At 43.7% G+C, this 27,435-nt stretch overlaps 1 protein-coding gene across 15 annotated transcripts in view; it reads left to right on the forward strand.

Moving 5' to 3' along the window:
* Window positions 1-27,435, forward strand: part of PTPRK (protein tyrosine phosphatase receptor type K) — a 1,135,739-nt gene that overhangs the window by 947,069 nt on the left and 161,235 nt on the right. For 8 of the 15 annotated variants that reach the window (XM_085611842.1, XM_085611835.1, XM_085611836.1 and 5 more), the window contains one exon: window positions 2,714-2,743. The exons of the other annotated variants lie outside the window; for them this stretch is intronic. In XM_085611842.1, coding sequence (XP_085467968.1) covers window positions 2,714-2,743 — 30 coding nt within the window. The remainder of the gene's footprint in view (window positions 1-2,713; window positions 2,744-27,435) is intronic. 15 annotated transcript variants of the gene reach the window in all.

Below are 27,435 nucleotides of genomic sequence, written 5' to 3' on the forward strand. Positions count from 1 at the left end.
TGAAAAAGCCTGTTTTGATATGTTGTTTGTTTTTGAGCTTTAACATGAATATATATTTGACTGTGAACTCAAAATACACTGCAAATGAGCGAAAAGTACCCATGTATTTAATGCATTGATTTCACATGTTTTTAAGTGTCTCCCTTCCCCTGAAGAGATGGGCAACCGATCACTGTACATTTGGAAGATGGTGTCAGTTAGTGCCTTTTTGTAATTATTGCCTCTTTACAATTACCCCCTGGAGGTATATAACTTGGAGACGGAGCGTCTGCATTAGAAGCATTAGGTACGGCTACGGTGTTTTGTTTAAGTTAGCGTCATATGTGCCTTCCCCAGCACTGCTTTCTTTTCTGTTGTCTACTCTTGTAGTTGGCAATTACCACATTTACATCTAGCACACATAACGTTTCAAAATCGTATGGTGAAAGTGTTATGGCAATCAAATATTTTTTCATCTTTTTTAAAAAGACAAAAAGAAATTTGATGAAAATCAGTGAACCAACTTTTCTGGCCGCTGTCATTGGGTTCCTGTAGTTGAGCAGACAGCCGCTCCTCGTCACTCCCGTGTGATCGTGTTAGCTATTGAGTGGTTTAGGAGTACATACCCTCATTCATGTCCTACTTTCATTTGTGAACAGCGTGTTGGCGAGAACACCACAAGGCATCCTGGGAGGAAGGGGGGGAAGAGGCTCTGAAGTACAGAGGCCTGATCTGAATGAAACCCTTGTTCTCAAACTATGCCCTTCGTACAAAATGGCAGTCTTTACAAGGGTACTCCTTTTGTGGCCGTGCCAGAATTAGGTTGATCTGTGGTATTAAAAATAAAACAGGTCATGGTAGTGTGGAAAGAGGATTCCCTTATTTATTTTCTTGGGGGGGATCTCCTGCATTACGAACTTGTACACTTCTCACAAAATTCTCAGAAAGTCATAGATTTTATTAAAAAGCAGACGAGTCATTTATTGTTGGCAATGACAATTATTTTTTCTAGAATGGATTTACTTTCTGATCAGCAGGCCCTAAACCCAACCTAGGGGAATGCCATTCGGCCAGGATGTTCTTAAGGTGGGCGACGAGGATTTCTGCGAAAAAACTGCACTGCTTGCAAATATTTCCCAGTGATGGCTTTGATGCTGGTCTCCTGAACATGTGCATTCTTCAGTGTGCACCCTTTCCCCCTTCTCCTCTGTTCCACCTTCCCCTTCCAGAAAAAGCGAATCATTGTTTAAATTTGTTGCGATTCAGAATCTCCTCAGCACAGACCTAAACAGATAAAATTTGATATCACTTAAATCAAATGTAATCCCTTTTGAGGGAGGGAGCACAATACCGGCCTTAACGCAAGTCTTCTTATTGGGTTTAACATCCTCTGTGCTCGCATAATGTTCAAAATATACTGATAATTCTGATTTGGGTAAATGAAAACTTTTATTTTAAATGTGTACAATTCCAGCTTGCCTTCCCAGTGAACCTTAGATGTAGTATCCCTTTTATAGGAAGTCCGTATCTGCCACAGTAGATAGACGAGGATTCAAATCATTCTTGGTTCTTCTACTTCAGGGGTGCTCAGAGTTGGTACCGGAGGACTGCATCCATGCTAGACATTCAGGATATTTTTCATACATGGAACTTGTTCAGGTTGCCATACCAGCTTGAAAACCTGCCATGAATCCGGCCTCCATCGACCGACGCTGGACACCCCTGTTTTACAGGGTTTGTTTGTGTATTCCAAACCAGACTTTATAAACTCTATGAAACCTGGCAAAACATGATGGATATGACAGCACTACTTCACTGACAAAAATGACTGCACTTTTTAGCTTTGTGCCTAGCTCGCTTTTGTACACATTTGTCTGGAAGCAAAGAAAGCATCTTGAAGAATTGTTCTTTATCTGTGCAGTTGTCAAACTGGTTCAGAAAAGGGATACTGCATCTTTAAGCTGCAAAGCCATTGCTTTTTTGTTTAGCTGGTTTGTTTCTAGTTGTGCTTCATTTCTCTCTTCATTGTTGTGTGTTCCTTTCGCAAATAGTTCTAAATACCTGGCCTGCATGCACCCACATTTCCTTTCCGAAGACCGAATGAACACAGTGCTCATTTGTACTTGTATAAAGTGACATCCATAGATGTGTGTGGTCATTTGCATAATTAATGTGATGGAAAAATGTATGCTGGAGTTATTTGTATTATCAGTTCGAGTGAGGTTTGTCTGGGTGTGCACTTGGACATTGAAAATAGGTTTACATACAGCATTGAAATGTATATATGTAAATAATCTTAAATAGCAGTAGCAATCCTTCAAAATGTTTTCATGACATTCATCTGTACCACAAGAGTTTTGATTGTGCAACTACAGAGTGGCAACTATAACTGTATATAATTTTCATACATGCGTTCCATGCTTCATAACATATAGTACACAATTTGATCAATCTTGTTTACTGAGCTGCATGCTGAAAATACATACGCCATTGTGTTTTTGTTTTATTTTTTTATTACTACTTTTGGCACCAACTAAAATGTTGCATGTGGCCGCTGCAATCAATTTATCATATTCTTGCTCTGTTGTGATATTTTAAACTGCATGGCAATATATACTCGAATAAGTGCATGGATGAATATAAATAATTTGTTTTGCTTTGTTTAATGTGAATGATTCATGCTTCTCATTCACCATTGCTTCTCTTTCCCCCATTGTTGTGATTTGCTTGCCAGGAGGAGCTACTACTCTTACTCCTACTACCTGTAAGTAGAAACTGGACGCCTTCTTCCTATACATTTGTTAAAGATGCAGTATCCCTTTAGAAAATTACGTTTTGACATTCATTCAAAGTCCTTCACTAGCCTGTTATGCTCTTCTGGGGTACTTGGTGACATAGTGTTCATTTTGCTTCCCCTGTATTGGCTTCTCTGCTCTTAATCATCTTTTTAAACTATATCACACATGTTTATTGTCTATTGCCCTTTCATATTATTGCACCCTATTTACCGGCTGTTGAATGATGGACTACAAAATGACCTGCATTCATTGCAGATGAGGCATGGTCAAAATAAAGAGATCAATTGGTACCAAAAAATGTAAAAAAAAAAAAAAAAAAAGCTTAATAGGCTCTATATGATTGATTCCTTCTAATGTTGCTAGATGAATCCTGCAATGCTGCTCTCCTCACGCTATTTTTTCTTGTTCTGTTCTCACGATAGAGGAATGTTGAAACTTTCATGGTAACTTTAGGTTGCGTCGTATTGGTAGAAAATCAAATATCACCTCTTTCCAGACAACTTGTTATTTTATAGATCTGAACAAAGCACTTTCATGGGTGTGAAAGTGTTTTTTTTTTTTTTTGTGGGTCCCCTTACAAATCTGATATTTGGGGATCCCTGCTTATGCCTGTGACCACATTTCAATAGTGTATTATGGCATTAAAACAAGTATGACGACAAGGTAAATCCCTTCATCACAAACACAACGTCAGCACTTGGCATGGGTACGAAGTATAGTCGGATTTCATTCACGCTGCTTGTAGTTTGTAGCTGCCGGCCCCAGGCTGTGTTGTTAACTGGACAGGACCCTCCCCTCCCGGAAGCTGAGTCTTCTTTTCTTTAAAAGGGATGAAATGGCCCTTAATTTCTCTAATCTGATGGAGACTTCTAACTGCAGATTCCTTATCTTAGAATATCCCCAGGCTTCGGACTGGAAAAGCAGATTTTGGAGCAGCCCCCCCTGTGTGGCAGTATGCAGGTGTCGTTTAGCTCCACTTTAATAGTCCCCTTTCTGTTTTACCTTAAGTTTTGCTCGGTGCTGCCGACAACTCTGAATTTTTGCATATAAATTCTTCTCTAATGACCTATGCTCCACTTCTTCGTTGGAATTCCTAATTGATGCTTGTCAAGAATCGTACATAATTTTCATCACATAAAGTAGCATTTTCCTGTGTAATGGCCATCCAACTGATCTTGCTATATGTTACTTACTTCAGTATCACCATTCCAGATACTCCACCCAGGAAACTTCATGTTACAACCTCTGAAATCAATTCTTTTAAAGTCAGTGTGGTCTCTCTTCTTTAGGAGCACCTGGAATTATGTTGTCAGGATCCTTTGTCACTGAAGTCATCTAAAGTAGTTATCATCCCCTTTGCTTGATGAGATTGATTTTTTTGGTTGTTGCATTTTAAGCACTGAGACGCATTCTAGCTCCAAGTGGCATACCACCCCACTGAGTTGGTGGCAGGATGTTATGGTTCCGCATAGCGTCAAAGGTATGGTTGAAATTGCAGCTGGAGGAGATATCTTCTAACAGATGAATCTACCTTTATGTGGTGCATACGTCACAGCCTGCTGTGACAGTGTTGCTCCCGCTTCTCTGCTGGTTCTGTCTAAGCCCACTTCCTCATTTCAACTTCATTGGTGCCCAGAAACAGACAACAGTGCCTGGAGGGCTCCAGTCTAACCACAGCCATCATGCAGTCCAAATCTTTACTCTTCACCTTGCACACTAGACATCCAACCCCAGTCTCTGCGGTTGAGCCATTGCCTGCATTCTGCGTCTTTGGAGAGAGAGGGTATCCTAGTATATTAGTCAAACAGCACCATAAAGCTAAAAATAGGGAGAAGTAACCTAATGTATTATGGTTTTCCCCTGCTAACCTGACTGAAAAAGGGACCTCTGTAGTCATTCGTATGTCATCAGAGCACTGAGACTGTGCTTAACGAAGCCTTTTGATGATTGGCTACAACAGTCATATAGGTTAGTAGAGGCTAAAAGATGAACACTGGGGAAAACACTTCCTCAGTTGGTTTATTTTTTATTTTTAGACTGTTGGAGAGTTCTGGTATTAGAAACTAGTGGTGGCTGGTAAAATGTTGCCCTCTGCACTGCTTCTGTAGAACAAAGCCTTGTCTCTATGCCCAGTGAGTCCTTACTGCATGAGATTGTTACTTTCAGTAAACCACGCCAGTTTGACTTAGACCATGCATTATCTCAACAGGCCATGCAGTTGAGATTTTCAAGTGATAGTGTTTCCAAAGTTGGGCCAGCCAATTGAGCGACTCAGAAACCCCCAGGGACTTCTAGCTGTCTGTCTGCCCCTAACCTGGGTTTCTTAGGGAGAAGATATTATTTAGGGGTGGTCATTATGTGGAGAGCACTATATCACCCTGCTCACATCGTATAGGGAATCATACCTCTCAAGTTTGGAGTGGATGTGGGCCAGAAGGGGAGCGAAACAAACCACAAAAGCAAATGAAAAAACAAAAAGGCACATAACAAATATTTTCCCACTTTTGAATGCTTCTGGGTCTAAACTGGGTATTATAAGCACAATCCAGCTGTTTTAATTGCAGGTGGCAAATTATTGTGGCGATTTGGACAGAGTCCTGCTAAAGCCCAGGTTACTGTGGGCAATTCGGAGCTTCATATATGGATGATGAGGCTTGTGTATGAGGGAACAATACAGAGGCACAGGATGTCTCTATCTAACTCAAGCTCCTTATGCAAAGAATGTGGTCTCCGGAAGAGAGGTCAAGACTAAGCAGTTTGGGAGGGACTGTGGAGGTCCCTACGTCATACGACCCCTCCAAACACCACCTTATAAACGTCCTAAGGTTTCCATTTTCTTGGCATGAAAACAGTTTGATATTAATGTCAAAATGTCTTATGCTAATAAAATGCATTATATTCCTCATTGGTAGGGACACAAGCTCTCACTTTCCTGTACATGGTTGGCTCAAGGTCTGTAAACTTGGGTGGTTCATTAGAGTTGTCTTGGGAATAGCCTTCTTATCATCAATACATCATCAATACACAAGATTATTAAAGGTTAAATTCTAGGGAGTCATAATATTAGAATACCCATATTCCTAATTTCCCCGCCATCTTGGAGTTGGGCTGCAAGGTTATCCAACCTGTTGTTGGTAAAGTGATCAATCTCTCCCTGACCTGCGGCTGTGTTCCTCAACATTGGAAACATGCCATGGTGGTCCCCTTGTTAAAAAATCCACTATTTGGATCCTTCAAGGCCTGAAAATTATTGTCCCATATCATTATTGCCACTTTTTGGTAAATTAGCAGAAAAACATGTAAATAAACAGCTTTTGGACTTTTTGGAAAATAATGGGCTACTACATGGAGCACAATCAGGTTTCCCCATTCCCCCCCACCCCCTCCCCCCTCCAGCGCTGAGTTTGCTTTGCTGCTAGCTTCTGAATCAGTTAGGCAGATTGGGGATGAGGGCAATATCGTAGCTATTTTTATGCTCGATCTCAGTGCCACTATTGCGCAGTTTCCGACAATAGTTTGATCAAGCAACTCTGGGTCAGTGGCATTAGTGGCAAAGCCTTGCTGTGGTTGGCCTCTTTCCTGCAGGGATGTACTTTTCAAATATCTCAAATCTTTCCTGTAGTCATTCCGCCCCTTGCTACCAGAAGTGCCTCGGGCGTGTCTCTGAACCCCACTCTTTTCAATGTTTATTCTAGTCCTCTGGCTGGGGACATTGAGCAGTATGGTTTTACTGTTGTATCATACGTACTCCGTCTCACAATAGTGAGCAGATGGCGTCCTCCCTCCCTGCGTGCATGTCTGTCTGATGTTGCTGCTTGGATGGACCTCAACTGCTCAAAACTGAATGCTGAAAAGACTAGGGTCCTGGTTCTGGGCAAGCACTTGACAAACGCCTGGTGGCCAGACAACTTCAGCCCTTTACCTTTCCCCAAGCCAAAGGTTAAGAACCTGGGCATCTGGATCAATGAGCAGCTCTCTTTCGATGCCCAGGTCAATGCCCTTGCCGGAAAGTGTTTTGACATTTTTAGATCTTTAAAAAAAAAAATCCTTCACCTGCTTCCTGAATCTGCCCACAAAACAGTAATCCAGGTGCTGGTTATATCCAGATTGGATTACTACAGCATTTTGTATCTCTTCAGGCAACATTAGAGTAACAGATATATGATACAACAATGTGCATCTCTCCCTAAAAACAGATATCATCTGTATACAATTGAGCATTTATCTGCTTGTTAAATATTTTTACATTAAGAAGTTTTAAAAAAAAAATGTTTAATTAAAAGGCTATATAATTTGAACTAATGACTTAAAAATAGTGACTCTTTCCTTTCCGGACAATGACTTTGACTCCGAAGATTATCTTCTGACAAACCATTTAATATCAAGTTTAGTTATCTTGAATGGCACTTTTAGAATAGTCACCAGAAACCAAGAAGCAGGATAGATGCTAAGCACTAGTCAGAGAGCTTATCATGAAGATTTACAGGAATGATTTTCAGTACATTTATTTGCTAAGCGCTTTGCCTGGATTGATATGCATATCCTGGAGCCATATTTAGCTGATTGCACAAACCCCGTTGTAATTGGTGAATTTTCCCCCCTTTCTCTTCCTCTCTCTTTTTGCTTGTCAGTATCTCACAGATAAGCATGTTCGGCCCGTTTTTAAAACCTCGCAATGTAATTTCGTGTTTTCCATGGTACTTTTATTAGACTACCCTGTTCAATCATTTTATCAATAACCGGTGAAACCCCCTTGTCTGCTTCATGAGTAAGCTTGAATTGAGAAATATAGGGGTCACGCTGCTTTTGGTGTTGCAGTGATTTCTGGGGGTACGTCTTCTGCTGTAAGAATTGGAACTATTGTAGTTCTTGCTTCTTGTCATTTTATTTTAAACTCTGCATTGTCATCCTTTGTCTCAATACAGACATCATCTGGCGTGAATTAAATTACTCAGTTAAGTTTAGACAAGAGTTCATGTTGCAACATATTAACTGGACACGTCTCGCTGGTTATGAATTCATGATCATTTATAGTTGAACCAGTTTTCACTGGGACATTAGCTAACAACCTATTAGTCACATGTTTATTTGAAAGGCCTAAAACCTGGACCTATTTTCCACGAGGTGGATGGTTCGAAACCTCCACCTGCCCAACTGTGGAGCGGGTAGCAACTTATCTGGTTAAAAAGGAAACTCCATGGCCATTCACTTTTCCTTACGCAAGAGAGCTGTTCTATTCGACCTAGAACTGCACCAAGCATGAAGTCCTCTTGCCTTCTCAGGCACCTTCATTGTGCCGAACTTAGCCCTCCGAGTGTAGCTGCAAACTGTGGGAAAATGATCAATTACTGAAGGTTTTTTGCTAAAAGTTGATGCAAATCCCTGCATGTTATTGTGCATGGAGGTTTGCAGGACTGAAGCTGAATGAATGTTACCATTAAATTGCCTTGGCTTTTGCTTGTTGTGCACAAAAGACGATAGGTCCAAGACCATTGTTTGCGTTATCCCATTCTGTGCCATCTGATGGATATTCTGCTGCATTTCGGAAACCATTTGTGACTCATTTGCAAATCTATTTGGATTAAATCTACAATCCTGTTTCCATTGTCCATTTTTCCTACAGTATAGCAAATGCCATTACCGGTGTATTATTATTCACGTTATTGATGTTGGAATTGCTAATACATCTCCTACCTCTAACACAAGTACCACCATTTCCATCCTGCTCAAATTGCACACAATTTCCTTGTGCATTACCACCAGTACCAAAACAAGCATTTACAATGCAATGGTCTCGGCATTGTCAAAGGTAGAGCTATTGGTTTTGCTCATGACATTGGCCTACTGCTCTCTCCTCTAAAATGTCAGTGCTTGGAGATATGTTCCCAAAGTGGCAGCGTTGATTAAGGGCAGAGGTGGTAACATAGTGTGGACCTTTCCTGCTATACTTCAAATTAAAACATGCAGTTCAATCTATATAACCATGTCTATGAATCTTTCACAAGAAAGTATTTCCCCCCAAACAGGCTATGACAGCAGATACTAGGTGCACAGCGTCATTTCTAAAACAAACAAAAAACAACAAAGAAAGAAAGAAACGAGAGAAATAGCCAAGTCGAGAATATCCTTCTTACTCTGTCGCTGTACCTTATTGGGAGGTGGACATAGACTGAACTAACAAATTAGTAAAAAACATTTTCCTCTGTAATCGATCTAAATCGCTAAACTTTAAAATGCGAACACTCAATGGTACACTATTGCCACTGAGACGGTTAGAAATAGGGCTCGTGCAGACCCATTCTGCATTGGGTTTCGCGATGTCCAGTAATATATAAAATTGCGGTTGTATTAGCTAACCAAAATTACACAGCTACCTTGGCACTGGCCTCTCTCGCCCCTCTCACTGCTTTGTCGGGTTATGTGCTGAAGTCAATACTGGAAACCTGGTGCCCGAAAATATATTGAGTTGAAAATAGGAGTCCCCTCGTGTTGTATTAGGATGTGTTGCTCCCGCCCACAGTACAGCAGGATCTCTTCGGTAGGCAGTAAGAATGTACACAATTTATTCTTGTATTTAGGAATATTGAATCATAATGTACCATTGAACCATTTTTCCACTAAAAATGTTTTGGCCAACCATCTCATCCACCTTCTTCACTCCCACAAACACACGTTTCTCACTTAAATTTTTTTGCTCATTTGCTTTAAGTACTGGTTCAATAACACCAGAATTTTCCCAGCACCCCCAGTCTGAAAATTGTTTCAGCACCACTGATTATATCAGATGCTAGATGCCAAAGTCAGTACCCTAGCAATACTAAAAGTCTTCTCCTGTCTTTAGATATTAACGCTCCTGCAGTGCAGACAAGTCCAGTTTTGCAACCAGGCAGGGTGATGTTGACCAGTGTCTCCATTTCTCTTTCTTGTCCCATTCCTATTTCACCTGGTATATGTCTAACCTAAGTGAATGGCTGGCAGTGGGTTCCGAGAAGTGCGGACACACACACATTGTTCCCCTTAGCTCTGGATTACAACAATAGTGCATGTTGACACTAGAGTAAACAGGACAGTGATGTTCAGTAAACTGCACATAACCGAGCAGCAGGCACAGAAGATAACAGTGACTTGCTGTAGGGAGATCCCTGTACATACATGCGAGCACTACACACTGGAGGGTGAAAACATATCTCTGCCATCTCTATTGGCTTGAAGATTTAAATATTCTTTCACTGGGAATTAGCTCCTGGTTACATGGGACAGCTCTAGGCAACATTCCCTATCAATTGTTGTAGGGGCAGACTAATACATATGGCTTTCCTGGCGTAGCTATATATTATTTCATATAACTTTATGGTCAGGGGTATGCTGTAATAAACATTTTGTTCCTCGTGGGAAAGCTTTAGCCTTCCCTATCCTGTGTGGTTGTGAACTGAGGGATAATCCAGTAATTGCTCTAAAATAAGAAAAAACAATTCACATTGCTAATGCCTGTTTTGATCACAGCGTGAGTGTAAAAATTAACTCTCAAAATATGCGAGCAGAGTTTACTTTTCGTTTTACCAAGGAAACAAGCAGTTTTTGAAAGTGATCCGACAACTTCGTAAATTTTAAAACACAGCCGACAAGAGGATTCATGTAAATTATAACATCTATGGTCATTTTAGCCAATAGCACTCTGCTTTTGGGTTCAAGTACCCAACATGCAAACTGTTGAAAGCAAAACTGCAAGCACCACAATGCAACATGCTGCTGCCTGCAAAGCTAGGAATAGGTGATTTGTACCATATGACATAGCGCCAAAGGGCAGAGTTGTGAAATGCAAAATAAGATTTAGCTCCTGGCTTTCTACCTTTTTTCTAATAGGCAGTCATAGGTTAACCAGCCCAGGCACTCAGAAGGCAAACATACCCTTTCAGATGCAAATGTGAGAACCTCACAGCTAATGGTCTAACATTAACAAGCTATGGAAAACTGTGGACTCATAGTAAGCTGGCAAAGTTTCGCATTATCTGACAATCCAAAGAAATATTTATCCGGTAGGCTGACCCAAAATGTAGGAACTAACCCATTTCTCACTCTGCATATACTGTGACCTGGAATGTTAGTAAGACTCGAAGCAGGAAAAGACTGAAGGGATATGACCACTTCGCTCCATGATTGCCTTCAGTCCTGCGTTTTAAACCCACAAACCATGGCATCGGCTGTGTTGGCATGACAGACTAACTCAGTGAACACCATAAGACTACAACATCCAGAATGCATTATGTTGTCACATTAATTTACGGATCTGGAAACAGGGTTTGTGATGATATATAGAGAGGTAGCTACCATAATCTGTATTTTTATAGTTGTAGCATTTTAAGACTCTTGACACGAGAGTTCAAGGTCTCTGTGAACCGCTGTGACAGCCGAAGTCAGCCACCCTTCCAGGAAGATGCCCTGTTGAATGTTCAGGTTGTTTATTTGGGGATGGGACCCCTGAGCACTGTCGGTCTCTTACCTGGGCCGAGGCCCGCTGTAAAAGCGTCCAGGAAGCGCTCCTCCTCCGCCGGATTGCAGCAACTTCCTACTAGCTGCGATCCCGGAAGTGCTGTCGGGAATGAGGAATGCCTCCACAGAAAGACACGCGCAGAGGGCGGAGAATGGGGAACAACCTTACATGTAAACAATTAGAGGCTTTGGTGGCAACACATAATGGCGAATAATTCACTCGTAACCCAAAGCCACAGCTCCAGATATATAGAGGAGGGCGGCCGTTGGAAACGTCACAGCTTGAAGACTGACGCCATAATGAAACTGACGCGGCAGAAGCGCGCTCTGCAGAACGTCCGTGGGGAAACATGGCGGGGTGGAAAGGGAGATAGTGACGTCTTTCTCCGAGGTCAAGCAGAAATGCCTTGGAGAAACGCAGCGTGATGTTCGGATTCGGGGGCGTGTTTTTCTTTCTCTCCTCTTCCCATTGGCTGGAATGTTTACATTCCAGAGGAGAGAAAGAAAGTAAAAAACCTGCCCCCGAATCCGAAAAAGACGGGGCTTAAATGGACAGACGCCCCTCTCCTCCAATGGCTGGCCTCCGTTTAGGAAGCCAGCCAATGGAGAAGAGGGGCCGGTTCAAGCCCCGTACTAGAAAACATTAAATCTTGCGAGCGAGACTGCGCAAGCGCAGCCTTCGCTAGCCGAGTCCTAACCAGATGCCTAAAAATTACCTTGACCACCTTTCTAAAAAAAAAAAAAACTTAGTGTGAGCTACCATCAGTTTTTCCTTTCTAAATTTAATTTTAGCATCACAACAATCACTCATCCAATGATTTGGCCTGCCAACATATCATACTTTGCTGACTATGCAAACAGATTTTCGGACGCAATCCCAACACAACAGCAAAAAGGAATTCCAAGACGCCTCCTTTTGTGGGATCATCAACTCCACTATATACTGTCTGTAAATCTGTATCATCATCATAGACTTTATTTCGATCACCAGGATCATAAAAGTGCAACATAAATAAATGCATCACATAAAAAATACAATCAGCATAAGAGAAGTAAAACTCACGTACATAAATACAATAGAGGGAGCTCGCAGGAAATCCCATAGAAATTGAAAATAAAAATCACATCAGCAACATGGTCGGAGATAGTTCTGTTAAAAGACCCATTAGCTAAAAAGTAACCCACTTCTTTCTTAGAATTTATACAGAATCCATGAAATACAGTTGCAACTGATATTAAATTGTCTTGTTATAAAGTGAGCCGTACAATTACAACATATATCTATCAACGTTCAAAGGAAAAAAATCAGATTATAAGACAATACCCAGGCCAATAACTCAGTTCGTGCAGACCATTTATTAAAAAAGAACACAATTCTTTCTTACAATTGACACAAAATCCATGAAAAGCGGTAGCAGCATACATTCAATTGTCTCGGTGCAAAGTGAGCCGTGCAAGTGCAACATATATCTGTCAATGTACAGGGGAAATATCAGCTGTGAAGACAGTACCCAGGCCAATGTCTCAATTCATTTCAGCCACTGGGAAACATACATAACAGGGACATCTAGATTTTGAGTATTCACTTTCTTTGGGTACACTTACATCACCTAAGCTAGACTGCCTTCGAGTGTTTGGCAATAGAAAAGACCACTACTCCACTCATGTCAGCCCTGAGTATTCTAAAAGATTCTATGTGCCACTTGCAAAGAGGACTATCCACTTTGCTCATAAGCCACAATAAAGCAGGCACTAAAAAAATGAGTCTGTGTTTTTGGCGCCTCTGTACATACGGGACAACGGCTACCATTTGAGTCATCCGGTGCCCACTTGGTGCCAAACGTTTTGGTTGTAGGATTTCTGTATCTAAATTGTATATACAGTTCATCAGTTGTTGGTTCATACCGTGGGCAAGGTTTGAGGTCTATAAATTCCATTGATAATGATCCCTTACACCAAGTGATAGTTTCCAGGGCTGTCCACTCCCAGTAAATTTCTTTTAGCCGAGCTTTTGGAATGGAGCTCATCTTCTCTTGGGATGTTCAATAATTCTCCAGACCTCATATCCTTAGAAGGGCATTTCTGGATCCCAACCACAATATTTCAATGGCATACGCTGGTACCATGAGATCTCTTAAACCCTCCCAATATGGTTCAAGAGCTGACGCGGACCACAAGCGGTGCCAGTAGGTCAAAATTCTACATTTAAGTTTTTTTTCTGAGATCCTCCTTTGTGCTCACAGGAAGGCTGAAAAGGAACGTGTATTCAGTTGTTGACAAAATAGTGGAATTTATGCATCCCCACAGCTCTGCCCCATTCAAGGTAGCCCCAAGGGCCTTGGTGTTAAAGATCTCCTTGGTCTGTTTCACCCTCCTCTGTAATGTCCTTCATGGATCTTAACTATGCTTGCTGTCTGCTGGATTTATGACGCGTGTGCTTTTTCAAGTTGATGATAATCTTAGCAGATCGATTGGATTGGCTCTTGCAGTTAAGTTCTGTATAGACAAAAATAATGAATTTTGTCTTGTAGCTATTTAGTTCCAGCCCCGCTCATCACAGAAAGTATTGAAGTTATTTAACAACAGTTGGAGCCCCTTGAGTGACTTTGATATGAATAGGGTGCTGTCCATGAAGAGGAGGGCAGGCACCCTTATCCCCTTTAAATGTGTTGTACCCATCCCTGTTCAGATAATCCACCTCCCTGTTAATATACAGGGAAAACAGGGTGGGGGTGAAGACACACACCCATATCCGACTCCTCTGTTGAACCTAAAGGGCTCATTCAATTGCCCATTTTCTCCCCATCTAACTTGGGCAAAATGTTCTGAATGTAGCCGTATTTTTATAGGAAATTTGCAGGAGTACCCATTGCTTCCAGGACTCTCCTAAATGTTCTCCTAGGGGTCAAATCAAATGTGGTCCTTAGATCAACAAAGGCAACACACTGACCCTATTCATTTTTGCCATTTTCCCAAAAATACAGATAAACCGAAAGACCTGGTCAATAGTACTAACTTGGGGGCATATTATCAAGCCAGGCGATAAAATTATCACCGCTTTAGCGGCAGAAAACTGCCGCTAAAACGGCGATAATGGACTTGATAATATGCTCTATGGAATTCCAATTGAAGCCCATGTTAGATGACCTTCACATCTAACCTGAGCTTCAATTGGAATTCAATAGAGCATATTATCAAGCCCATTATCGCCGTTTTAGCGGCAGTTTTCTGCCGCTAAAGCGGCGATAATTTTATCGCCTGGCTTGATAATATGCCCCATGGTTGCTGAAGCCCTCCTGAAATCAGACACTTCATTTTCCTGGATCCAGCCCTGGAGGTAAACGAGTATCTGTTTACAAAAATCGTTTGAATGGTATCAATCTGGTTTCAATCAAGCTGATCGGCCTGTATTTCCCAGGGTTTCTGTGATCCCCCGTCTTGAAAATTAGGATAATCTCTGCAAATTTCCACAATGAGGGGATTTCCATACTGGAAAGGTTTGCATTTGATAAGAGATTGATGTTTGGCCCCAACACTTCTGGATTGGCCATACATAGGTTATAGGGATCCTATCCGAACCGGAAGCTGTGGACACAATACCAGAATTAATGGTAGCTAGTGTTTAGCTTAGATCATTTTCTAAAGTACATTGTTTACTTAATTCAGACACAGTCCTAGGGAGCAATTACATGAATATAGCCTACTGAAGTGGGCTACCCACTCCTGTGCTTGCACACAGTATTCCAGATATTTTTTAGGGCATTGTCACATACAGAGGCTATTCTCCAAAATGACTTATTGTCCTTGGCTGTCAGTGCTTCATGCAAAGCAGCCCACAGAGAGCTCTCCCAAACCCCTTTTGCTTGGACCAATTCACTCCTGTAACATGTCCTACACTTCACCAAATCAGATTTAGATTTGGCTTCAGCTGCAAAAAGCTCCGATTTAGCTGACCTACAGGGATTATTCTGCCCGGCCACATTCTTAGGCTTTTTCATATCAGCTCATTTCCCTATTCCCAAGACGTCCCGGATCTGTGAGTAGAGCCCTTCATGTTAATCTTTTATTATCACATCCGTAAGCTCCAAGGGAAGGGCATGTTTGATTTCAACTTCCTCCTTAACCTTCCTCACAATTGTCTCTAGAGCTAAGAGGTGCTTGGCCACCCAAATCCACTGAATGGTCTTGTCATTATTAGTGTGGGAGAGGTCACCCATGTCCGGACTGCCTAGAAATACAGGTTTCACTACTGAGCTGCCCATTAATGTCAAGCTCAAGGCATTGTGGGCACTGCCCGTCTTGTCTACTACTACTATGTCCGATAAAGAAGGCCAGAACTTAATGGTAAAAACAATAAATCCTGCTGAGTTGACCCAGACTGTTATAGGTCATTTTGCCTTGCCTATCCGAAAGTGCCCTACCAATGGTGGCTCGAAGGTAAAAATTTAGCGTCAGTGCTAACACCTGTGCTGCTTTGGGAATCCATTTCACACTCTATAGAGATCAACCTCCCGGATTTTCTACTGACTATTCTCATCCATATTCAAATGAGGTGCAACTGCTATTAAAGGTTCGAAGGTGGAATTAAAGTCCCCAGCTACTATCAGTAGACTCTTTTCTATTAGCTCAAAGACAGTGGATTCCAGCAGATTTAGTACCATAGTCTCTGTATTACTGGCTACCACTCTGTTGTAAATGTTAAATATTTTTAGCAGCAGCCTTGACGGGAGCACCAAAGTAATTGGCAATATATCATCTGAGTCAATAGCGATAGGTTTAATTAGACACTGAAGCGCAGTCTTAACCCTGAAAGCTAGGCCCCCAAGGCCTTCCTTTTCTGAATTGTACCGCGTTTAGGCAAGAAGATGTAAACCCACACCTGAGAAAGGCACCAAGTATCCTGGAAAAGGCAGATGTCTTGGGTGTCTATAAACGGGCCCCAATCTAGTTCTGACAACTATTTAGTAGCCCCTACTACATTCCAGGACACAATTTTGATCCGGCTGTGGATACTCTGGGTCAACTTGTGAGAATCACAAGGATTCAGGACTCCTCTACTAGATGCCAATATTTTAGGTCCCCAATTGCTCTTCCCTTGTTCACGCAATTGGGTAAGAGTGTGATTACTAAAGTCGTTGGGAGGTCCGGCTCCAGTACTATAGGAGACCGCAGATGAATTTGAAGGCCTGATCACATTGCCTCTGTCTCCCATTCCCATAACAACTTAATGTACTCTCAGTCAGGAAGTTCCAGTAGTTTGTCTTTATTTAACGTTTCCCTGGACAGTACAGGCAGCACTTTTGGCTAAGTTAGACCCACAATCGACCTGAGCTCTGTATTTAATCATTATTTGAGTGTTTGTGTTGCAGATTTTTCGCGACTCAATAGCCATTAGGCTATCTACTACATCTTTATGGATAAAAGATACCTTCACCACATCTGACAATTCCCCCATAGATATTATCCTTTCTGCTCTGACTATATCGCGTCTAATGATTGAGTAACAGTGCCTAGCCTCCTGAAATCAATACGTAATTTTGTTGATTAATGAATCCTTACACGTCTCAGCGCTCTAGCATTCGTAACTTCAACGATGCCCCCTGACCTCCCAGCACTAGGGGTCACTGCAGTGCAGTGGTATGGGTTTGGCAAGTCGCTGATGGCGCTTAGTACACACCTCCATCCATGGTGGCCCTCTCCTGGCATATGGGGGTCGTTGACCCAACACTGCACTTGGGCAACAAACAGATTGGTGCACAGCCGTACCCTCAAAATTCACTCGGGGAGTCCTCTAGGTAGGGCTCCCCACAGGACCTCGCTCCCTTGAATGCTGTCCTTTTACTTACAGAGCACACTTGTGTTGGCAAATAGGCAGGTACTGGTGTTCCAGGCTCCAGGGCAGGTGGTTTTGGTTTCCCTGTGTGATGTCCCCTCACTAAGAAGGCCCCCAGTCCTGGTCACAAGCTAAAGACTATCAGAGCTCCCCCTTCTCACACAGCCCATCTGGCTGCTTGGCAAACAGTATTACCAGCGCTAAAAACTCCTCTGGGAGGTCTTTAAAGTTGTAAAATCTTTCACCATTCCCATCGCTCTAGAACTTGATGTCCACCCATCTCAAGACCTCTGCACCAGTCTTTCGAACTTCTTTGAAGAAAAGATTACTCAAATCTACTCTTCTTTTTCTCCGCCAGCTGAGCCTATAGTATCGGGAAACACCCCCAGCCCCACCAATGACCAGCCGGTCTTTAACTCCTTCCTCCGATTACCTGCAGATGTGTCCCTAGCAGCACTGTGGAAATGCAAATCTGGATCACCAGGTGACCCCTGCCTGGTGAGAGAATTCAGGCTCCTGGCCGAATGGCTAAACACGGTCCTAAACCACATCTGGAACACTTCACTCAGGACTGGTATTTACCCCGCCTCATGGAAACACGCATTCTTTCTACTTCTCCTAAGGAAGGCTGACGCGGACCCTGAAGTACCAAGCAACTTAGGCCGATCTCCTTGCTGTCAGCACCTGCTAAGATACTTGAGAAGCAGGCCCAGCTACATTTATCCAACTTTGCAGAGGCCAACGAGCTGTTACATGACTCTCAATCTGGATTCCGTACAAGGTACAGCACGGAAATGGCACTGCTTGAAGTCACGGACTCCATACGGCTATCTGTGGACAGTGGCTCATCAGCCCTGCTCGTACTTTTAGATCTCTCCACTCCTTTTGATACTGTCTCACGCTCGATTCTGCTGTACAGACTGAAGCAGATTGGTATGCACGGGACTGCACTGGACTGGATCGCCTCTTATCTCACTGACCAAGGACAACAAGTCCCCCTTCATCCATTTACTTCTCCAGTGAAGCCACTCTAGTGCGGAGTGCCCCGGGGCTCAGCCTTAAGCCTTTTGTTGTTTAACTTTTACATGACCCCCCCCCTGGCGGTTCTTATTGCTAAGAGAGAGGTCAAAGTGATCTCTTACACGGACGACACTCAGCTAGTGTTTTCGTTTAAAGACCACTCGGAGGCAGCATTCGATTCATTCAAAGACTGTCTTCGGGACATAGCAGGCTGGATGAACGAAAACCACTTAAAGCTAAATGCAGACAAGACTGAGGTCTTATTCTTCAACCAAGCCTCCCCCCCCCCCCCCCCCCCACACACACACACACACACACCGAAAGACTCAGTCTAAAACCTGGCTGTCAGATGGGACAAGGACGTGGGCTCATCGGCCCAAATCAGGCAAGTCTGGGCAGCCTGCTTTTGGAAGATGAGAAGCATCAGAACATTTTTGGGCTTCCTGCCGGAGGAAAGCAGAAAGACCACGGTTCATGCTCTGGTGACTTCTAATCTCGACTATGCAAATTGCCTCTACATGGGTCTCCCTGGGTTCTTGATCAAGAGGCTCCAATTGGTACAGAAAGCGGCAGCCAGGCTGATCTGCAAGGTCCCTCTGCTACAGCACATTTCCCCACACCTCTGACAACTCCACTGGCTCCTTGTAGCCAAGAGGATTGAATACAAGGTCCTAACAATGGTATTCCACACCTACCATACCTGTGGTACAGACTCCGACCATACCGCCAAGAACGCACCTTAAGATCCAATCTATGTTGTTGGCTCACTGTCCCAGGCATCACCAAAGTCAGGTAAGGGGGCAGATCTTTCTAGGTGGGGTCGGCTAAGCTTTGGAACAACTTGCCTCCCCATTTACGCATGATGAACTCTGATTTAGAGTTCAGAAAGGTGCTGAAAACTCTTTAGGCTACAGGAATAACTGTATGGACCCCTCTGCTGGCCGCCCTTTGCAGCGCTGGGACATCTCGCCTGAGGTTGCAGTACGCTTTACAAATACTATTATTATTATAGTCCATTTCCAGGCACCAATCGGGATTTAGGGTCTGAATTTTTGAAGTTTTATGTTGGGGTTCTGCTTCTTTTGAAGAGTACATTTTTTCTTCTCCTCTTCTCTCTTGAAAGACGGTCTGTCACAGCAGGAAAGACCCAAAGCTGATTGTCCCACAACACAGTTCATGAGAGTGATCAAATTTCACACCTGAATGTCGGCCACAGTGATATCTGCATTAAAAGGTTAACCCTGGGCTTCCAGCCCTACTCTTTATAATTCCCTTACCAACCCTATCTCCTGCCTGAGATGTGTCCAGGCTCCTTCCTCGCGATCTATCACTGAAGCAAAGAACACCCTTATGAATTGTAAAGGGTAGTCTCTTCCTCCCTTCCTCCAGTGTGTACCACATCTAGCTCACAGAAATGTAGCAATAAACAAATCTGTCTTTGGTGGGTTGAGGGATTCCCCTACTCATCATGTCTTTACCAGGCAGGCCTGGGCTTCCCAAAATGGAATCCAGGGTCCTCGATGTAACGTACAATTGTAGGCATGCTTACATTCTCATAGCACACATACTGTCCAGCACGGTTACCTCCATACATTGTGCCACCACAGACACTTGTACACATTCAGCACACACATTCAGTCTGTGTGCACTGTTCAGTACAGTAGTCTTTCTGTATTGTACCAGGGCATGCTATTTTCAAACACATCACACTGTCAGTGCACCCTCACCATGTGCACGCTGCACAACACTTCACTCTTCATGTATTATGGTAAGCACACATATACCCAGCACATGCTTTCCATTATGCTTATACTCCATAGCCCCACTTCTGACATGTAATGTTTTCCCCACAGGCATACATACACTCCGCACATGTTCTAATCCCTCATTTACTACACAACACTGCTCTACCTCTGTTCTGTACCCTTTCCCAGGCACACATAGGTCCGGCGCAGAGTCACTACTCCTGAGCAGCACTTCATATCCATCTGATGTAGGCCAAGGGTGAGTTATGCACACAGCAGCGAATGATCCATATTTGCCTATGACAAAAAAAGCGTTCGGCATTCAGAAAACAGTATGGTTGGGCTCTCGGGCAGGGGCACACCTTTTTTTCCTTTTTTTAACACATTTTTATTGAATTTTATATTTTTTAACGATATATTTAACCATACCATTTACACTGGTATAAACGGCTATGGCCATTGGCAAGACATATACAGATAATACAGTATTCTGCTATATGTTTCTGCTGTGTCTACGTGCCTGTGAGGAGGGCAACGAGGCGGACCGGAAGGGGACAGACGAAGAGCCGGTCCCGTCTCCACGATCGGAAGTGAGCCGCGGTCTAGTGTCTGCCGGCGTCCGTAGGGAGAGGTTGTGGGGAATGCCAGAAGGGGAGGTACAAAAGGACCAACACAGAAGAAGGCAGGGTCACCTGGCGGAGAAGGAGGAATTGGACAGGAAGCAGACGGCAAAACCAGGAGAGGAGGCGGACGGCGAAGGAGAGAAGGCGGACGGTAAAGGAGAGGAGGCGGAGGAGCAGAGGCGGACGGAGACGGAGAGGACCGAAGGAGACGGACCCAGAGGAGTGTCTCGTATACGGCGTTCAATCCCGGTTGTCTGCAGGGAGGAGAAGACGCCCCGGGTCCTACGCCACGATCCTGGAGACGGGCCTTTGGCCTAAGGCGAGTACCATTCAGGGGCTTGTTTGGGTGGGGTTGGTGGGGAGGCATGGGAAGGTAGAAGCGCGTGGTCAGAACCGCAGTAGACCTTCCCCACAACCCTTTACACCACCACAACAGCATTTGGAGATATCCCTCACCCCCTTTTCCTCACTATAATAGACTTGGTGACGGGAGCACCACCCCGACAAAGAAAGAGGGCATCGGTACTAACCCCGGTCTGTTGGTTTCTTTTCCTTCCTGCCCCGCCGAGAAAGAGCGAGAAAGGAGCACCAAGTAAACCCTGACCCTACCCTGACGATCTGGAGTACATTTCGAGGGAGGAGTTCTCCCTTGCACCATCCCTGCATTATTTTAAGTCAATATTCTTTTGGACATTTGAAGTTCCATCAGAATCTTGCCCATACGATAAAGAGAAAATAAAATATCCATATCATATTGCGTTGTCCACGTGGTCCTTTACGTCCTGTAAGCCTGATGCCCCCACAGTGCCCATTCCTTTAATCAGTCTCTGTAAAACCAATGGTGCACACCCATGCCACATGTTGACCCTCGTAGTGGTAACGGGTTAACAAACTTGACCGTGTTTACATTTCTCTGTACAATCTTGAATTAACAAAAAAGACCCCCCCCTCCCGCCACGCTCCCGTTAGGCTCACCCTTACAATTGTTGCCACCTTTTATTCTGTACAGCGTTCCAATAAATAGCGTTTGTCCCAGTAGTGCCTGTATCATACCTGTGTGGCCTGGAATGTGTTATTGTGTTGGGTGGAAGTTTCCTGATCATAGTGTCTCCTGTGAGTACCCTACACTGTCTGAGGGTTTGCAGGTTCTGTTATGTCTGTATCCTTTACCGACTCCAGCATTCGGTCCCACTCCATGGATATGGGTATCTTGCGCTGCCCTCTTTGTTCCTCTCGTCAGAGCGTAACGCTCTCTGCCACTCCCCACCGGACCATCTCTGCGTGCCATGAGTGTATCTGAGGAGGGAAGGCAGATTTCCACCGCATGGTAATGGCCCTCTTTGCTAATAATACGGCCAAGTCCGCAAACCTATATTGTGTTTTCTGGTTTTTTGGGCGAGGGTGTATGCCCATCAGGCAACCTTCTGCTGCGTCCCATACCAATGTGCCTTTTGTGTCCCGTAGTATTTCTCTTATTTTAGCCCAGAACGTCCTTAATTTTGGGCAGTTCCATAGCATGTGCGGTAAGTCCGCATCTGCCGTTCCTCACCTAGGGCAACTAAGCTGGGCCTTTGCGTATATGCAGTTCAGGTGATGCGGTGTGAGATATGCCCTAGGTAGCACCATATATTGAATGTACTTGAATTTAACATTTCCGGATATTTTCCTGGGGAATTCTAGGGCAGCCGCCCATTCCTCATCAGTGATACTCCGCCCGATGTCTCCCTCCCATTTCACACGCAGAGGGTCCAGTGAAATTCCTGTGTGTGCCTGAGTGCCCCTGTAGAGCCATCGGATCAAGTGTCTTCCCCTACCCATCAAGTGTACTGCATGTACCAGTTCATGTTTCGGGGGCTCTTCCCCATTGGGAGACCAGTGTCTTTTAACATAATGTGTGATTACAGCGTGGAGTAGGAATAGTGTCTGGGGGACTCCCTGGGCCTGGGTGAAGTTATTGTGATCTGCGAGCACGCCATCTGTGAATTGGCTACCTATTGTTTCCACCCCCTTCTGTGTCAGTGAAGGATGCGGCGATGGGTTATCAGTCCCGTGGTGGTTGCTATGCCTAGTAGCAGGAGTAGGGGGTAACTTTCTTAGTGTATTGCAGAGACGGTTTCCAGTAGACCAGGGCGATTAAAACATGAGTTGTTCTTGCTCATCTAGTTGCAGAATAGTACTTCCGTTTCTGTAGGCTGTAGCCGTGGCTGACACTCCAAGTGAGTTAACATTAAGGAGGGTCAGTTAGTGGTAATAGGAAGGCACTGGGCTCAAGTAATCAACCCAGACTGTGACTGAAAAACATGCTCAATTAGGCTTCTTCCAGTTCTCAGGTTATAGATGTATTCAAATTAATTATTACTGAAAGTATAACTTTAGTTAAACCAGAGGCCAGTTCATTAATTGAATAATACCAAACCCTAATGCAAAAGGACCACACGGCTGCTAGCTCTCTTCAGTGCAACAGCAGGTTGAAGTAAAATGGGTGATAATCAAGTGAGCAATGCCTCTCGAAAACAAAATGCCACTTGTCAAATGTACAATGCAAAAATGTCTAAAGCCTGAAGTCTAAAATGCCTGAATGACTAAGCAAAATGATCCTAAAGCAAAATAATCTAATGGCATAATATTTACAGATTCTTTATAAAGTTTTAAACAAAGTTAGCCCACAGGCAACACTAAAATGTTACTTGCACAGTAAACTAAGAAGACTGTTGATTTCCAAAACACCTAACAAAGCAAATTTCTTTGAACAGAAACACGAGAAATGCAACCAAATTCAATGGATTATTCTGCAGTATGAACATAGAAGTGGATGTTTAGCTCATAACCTTGTAATTTTTCAAAAGCGCATGGCTTCAGCTGAATAAGAAAGCGAAAAATGTTATGGCGCATACAGATAGACTGTAGCTGCTGTTGAATTTCACTGACTTTCTGAAAACTTAACGAAAACAATTTTCATGCACAACATTTAAACTTGCATTCATAGTGTGGCCTGGTTATGCTAGCTGAATCTAACCTATGTTAATCATTTATTTTTCTAATGAAAATTCATTTCTCGCACCATCATCAGTGTTCAGTGATGTACAAGAAAAGTCTGTGCTGCTGACTTTGAACCCCTACTGCTAAAATGTAATAGTACTTAGATTACTTAAGTGGTGGTTATAATGGGACTCTCCCTTCCTTAACGCAGCTTTTGCTTCATTAAGGCGAGGTAATATTTTCCGGCTAGCACTTTACTGCCGAAGCTAAATCTTTTTGAAAGCCACAGAAACTTCTCATCTAGCAGATGTCTCCCTTCTTCTGGGAGGACCTTCTATTGAAAAACCATCCCAAAATCCTCCAGACTCTTGATCGTAGACTCTGGGGGACTGCGACTTATGCATCTCCTAGAGCTCTGGTGGGCCTCAAGGACTTGGACAAGGAAGAAAGAATCACAGTTACGAAGATTAGAGTACGTAATACAAGCTTCACCTCCTCATTTCTTTCTCCTCCCAATCTTTATTTCATTGAAGATCTACCGGAGTGGCATGTTTTGCAAGTCATCCCGAACAATCCAGCTGATAGAGCTAAAATGAGCCAGTCTTCCAGGTCCTCCCCTTCATCCATTAACCTATGCAGAAAAGTGTCTAGCAACCTCTATTGCAAGTACCATATGCCACAGTCAGATGCTTCAGTTATTTTAGTCTCTCAAATTCTCCTTCCTGCAGTAGTTAATTGGGCCTTCTAGGAAGGCAACTGAGTCCTTTCAAAAGATAAATTGGAGATAGCCTTTTATGAACACAAGATCTTACAGGATAAAACCTGGCAATGCTACCACTGTTGAAGGCAGAAGGAAGCCTTGACAATCCAGGCATAGAAAATTACGTTCCACTGTGCAACACAACAATAACTTGTGCTAACAACTTTGCCTCAAGAAACCCAGGCGGTACCCTAATGACAACTCAATTTGAGGTGTGATCAGTGCAGCATAAGGGACAGCCACATGTCATTGTCTGTGGAATTCCTGTTCTCTCTTGATTTAACTTGTAGTTTTTGCTCACATCCGTCTCCCAAAGCCACTTTGGATTAGGATGCACAGAAGCAGAGACTAATCTGTCGGACACCTGGGAGATGCGTCTAGGTCTCTGCCTCAAATGTGCCTGAAACCCTTGATTAAGCATGCTTTGATTTTGACACACATTTGTTAAATCAGCAGTAATCAATTGTTCCATTGAAAAGGAGCAAATTGGATGCTAGCTCCGTTCGTGTACCCTGTTTCTGCGTCAAGGCTAGATACTCTGGACCCAAACCCCCCTTCTGAACTTAAGGGAGGCAATATGTCCTCCAAAACTCCACTAAATAGAGTGATGTAAGCTCCCTCAGTGGTGTATCACAAGCAAACTTCTATTAAAAGGGTCCAGAAAGTGGCAACTTGTAAATCTTCACAGCGGAATCAACAGATGTTGACTGGATGCTCCCATAAAGCCCCAGATTGACGTAACCAGAAACCCTGGGCAAACGTTTGGGGAGTAGGTTCAGGCTCCTGGGATCAGGTCCTCAACAACAGCTATTCTAGAAAGGAAAAACAGATATACAAAACCTAGGCCCTATAATCCTCTCACCAAATTGACTTGTCGGAGCAGCAGTTCCTGAGATGCTGGTTCAGCCTGGGTCTCAGCTCACCACTATGTTTAAGAATGACTTCACTTTCAGTAAAGAGGAAGGAAAAGCAGCGAAGAGGAGGCCTGGAGCAGCATATATGCTATCTTTTATATCAATGCAGGTTCCCCCAAAAGTCTCCATTCAGCTAGGCAGAAGTCCCAAGTGACTATCGACTAAACTTGCCAATGTTAGGTCTGATGATCATTGTACAACCAAAGACCAGTATTTGCCTGTGATACTTCCTCTGTTCAAGCAAGCTCACCTAAGGAAGACCTTCTGTGGTGAAATCCAGCTGTTGAAAATCACCTTGCAGTTAAACAAAGCTTGCAGCTATGTCGAATTCATGCCTTGTATTCTAAATATATATTTCCCTTTAGTTTAAAAAATCATTCACCTGAGGGAGGGTCCGGCAACACTAGATGACGGCCTCTGGCTTCCGTGTTTTGCAGCATGGCCCCAATGAAGCGACTGCTTTCCTCTGCCAGTGAAAGGGAGAAGGCAGCAAGACGTGTCTCTGACTGTCGGTGGTCGTTATGTTCATGTGGCCGTATAGGGATGTACTTGCTGTGTGATCAATCAGAGGTGTCTTGAGGAAACCCGTGGGTGAAGGGGGGGGGGATGAACTGGGTCCACCAGAGAGAGAGCTGTAGTGTACAGGCACCCTGGAGGAGATACCCAACACCCAAAGATGGTGGGGAATAGTGATGACATGGAAGGAGGGAGACATCACACTGGCTCTTGCAGGTCTAGTGCTATCTGCGCCACTGGATTCAAGCTAGCCTGGCTGATGAGGGGTGATGCCACGAACCCGGTCCCAGGATGCTTGTTTCCGTTCCAGGGAGGACATGGCTTGGCAGTTCGGGCTGGACTGTTCCCATAAGGAACAGGGTCAAGACTGATTTGCATATGGCTGGGTCCAAACTGGGGTGGCGTGGTGACCAGAAGAATGATTGATTAAACCCAGATCCTTGTGACTGGGGGTGAATGTTTGCATTGTTCAGCATTCCATCCATCAATTTTTTCTTTTGCAATTGCAAGAGACACGCCTATGCCTGGAGGGCTGAAGGCTCCCTCGGATTGACAGTTGTTGGAGCAAGCAGTAGGGACTTTGCTTCCTGGGCATAGTACCCAAGAAAGGAAGGAATTGCTGTTTGTTCCGTAAAGAATAAACTCAGTGGTGCACAGGTTTGTCACGATGAGATGGGGTAGATAGAGCCCCATAACTCACAAGCAGAAGATGAAAGAGTGCATTAGACTCCAGCGCTTGAAAAGATCCACATCCGGCTGCGCAGTGAGAGGCTTTGTAGACAAGGGGACCTCTCGAAAGAGGAACAAATTAATGCGATTACCTAAATCTATTTGCTATGACTTAAATACTACAACTTCAGAGATAAAAGAAGCAATTTATACCACAGAACCTATAATAAAGGTTAATCGCGGCAGATTTCTGATGGTGGAGCAAGCCTCCAACAAATGCTAGAATTCTCCCAGACCAAGATTGTAGTGGAACTGGGAAGCATTGCTGACTTGCACAACTGCGCAGTGCACCTTGTAGTTAAGAAGGAGGTCCAATTGGAGTCTTTGGAAAATACATGCAGAGGGGCACGAGTGCACATAATGGGGTCACCTTCAACCCACTCACAAAATGAAATAGGTGACAGGGTCTCTGTTCTGTTAACGGATGTGTTGGGGGCGCTAGGAGGTTCTGGGACTTTGACACAGTCTTTGCTCTACCTACAAACGCCCGGTGGAGAAGGGGCCGGATGATAAGACCATTATGATGGTCATGTGGTCTGCCAGAGCCGGGCATCGCCTTCTCAATCTAATAGCCTTGAATGGAGTTATCCTCTACCAATCACAGGATCTATCTCTTCCCTGAACGTAGCACAGTGACTTTGAAATGGCAGCATACTCTGATGGACACTAGGAAGGAGCCAGTGGTCATTGAGGTTTCAGTGTCTGTGAGTTACACAGCACATCTGAAAGTGAGACTTGGAGGGGGAAACTGTTGTTTTCACGCAGGAGGACGCCTTTAGCCCGTTCCTCAATTAGACGTAGGAACACAATGGGTAGCCAGAACATAATGGACTGACTAAGTTATTGCTTGATCTCCCTGCAGGGACGTCAAAACATAGAAAGGACATGTTTATATAGGAATATGCTTTGGCAAATGCTTCTCCTTTTGTCACTGTTATATATATTTTTCCTTTTTACTTCTTACCCTCTTTTTCACGTTCTTATTATATGCAGCTTTAGGAGGATACACAATGGAAATGTTTCAAGATTAGCTCCAGTTTACTTATTGG

Source organism: Triturus cristatus, chromosome 6, assembly GCF_964204655.1.
Source record: "Triturus cristatus chromosome 6, aTriCri1.1, whole genome shotgun sequence".
NCBI classification, from domain to species: Eukaryota; Metazoa; Chordata; class Amphibia; order Caudata; family Salamandridae; genus Triturus; species Triturus cristatus.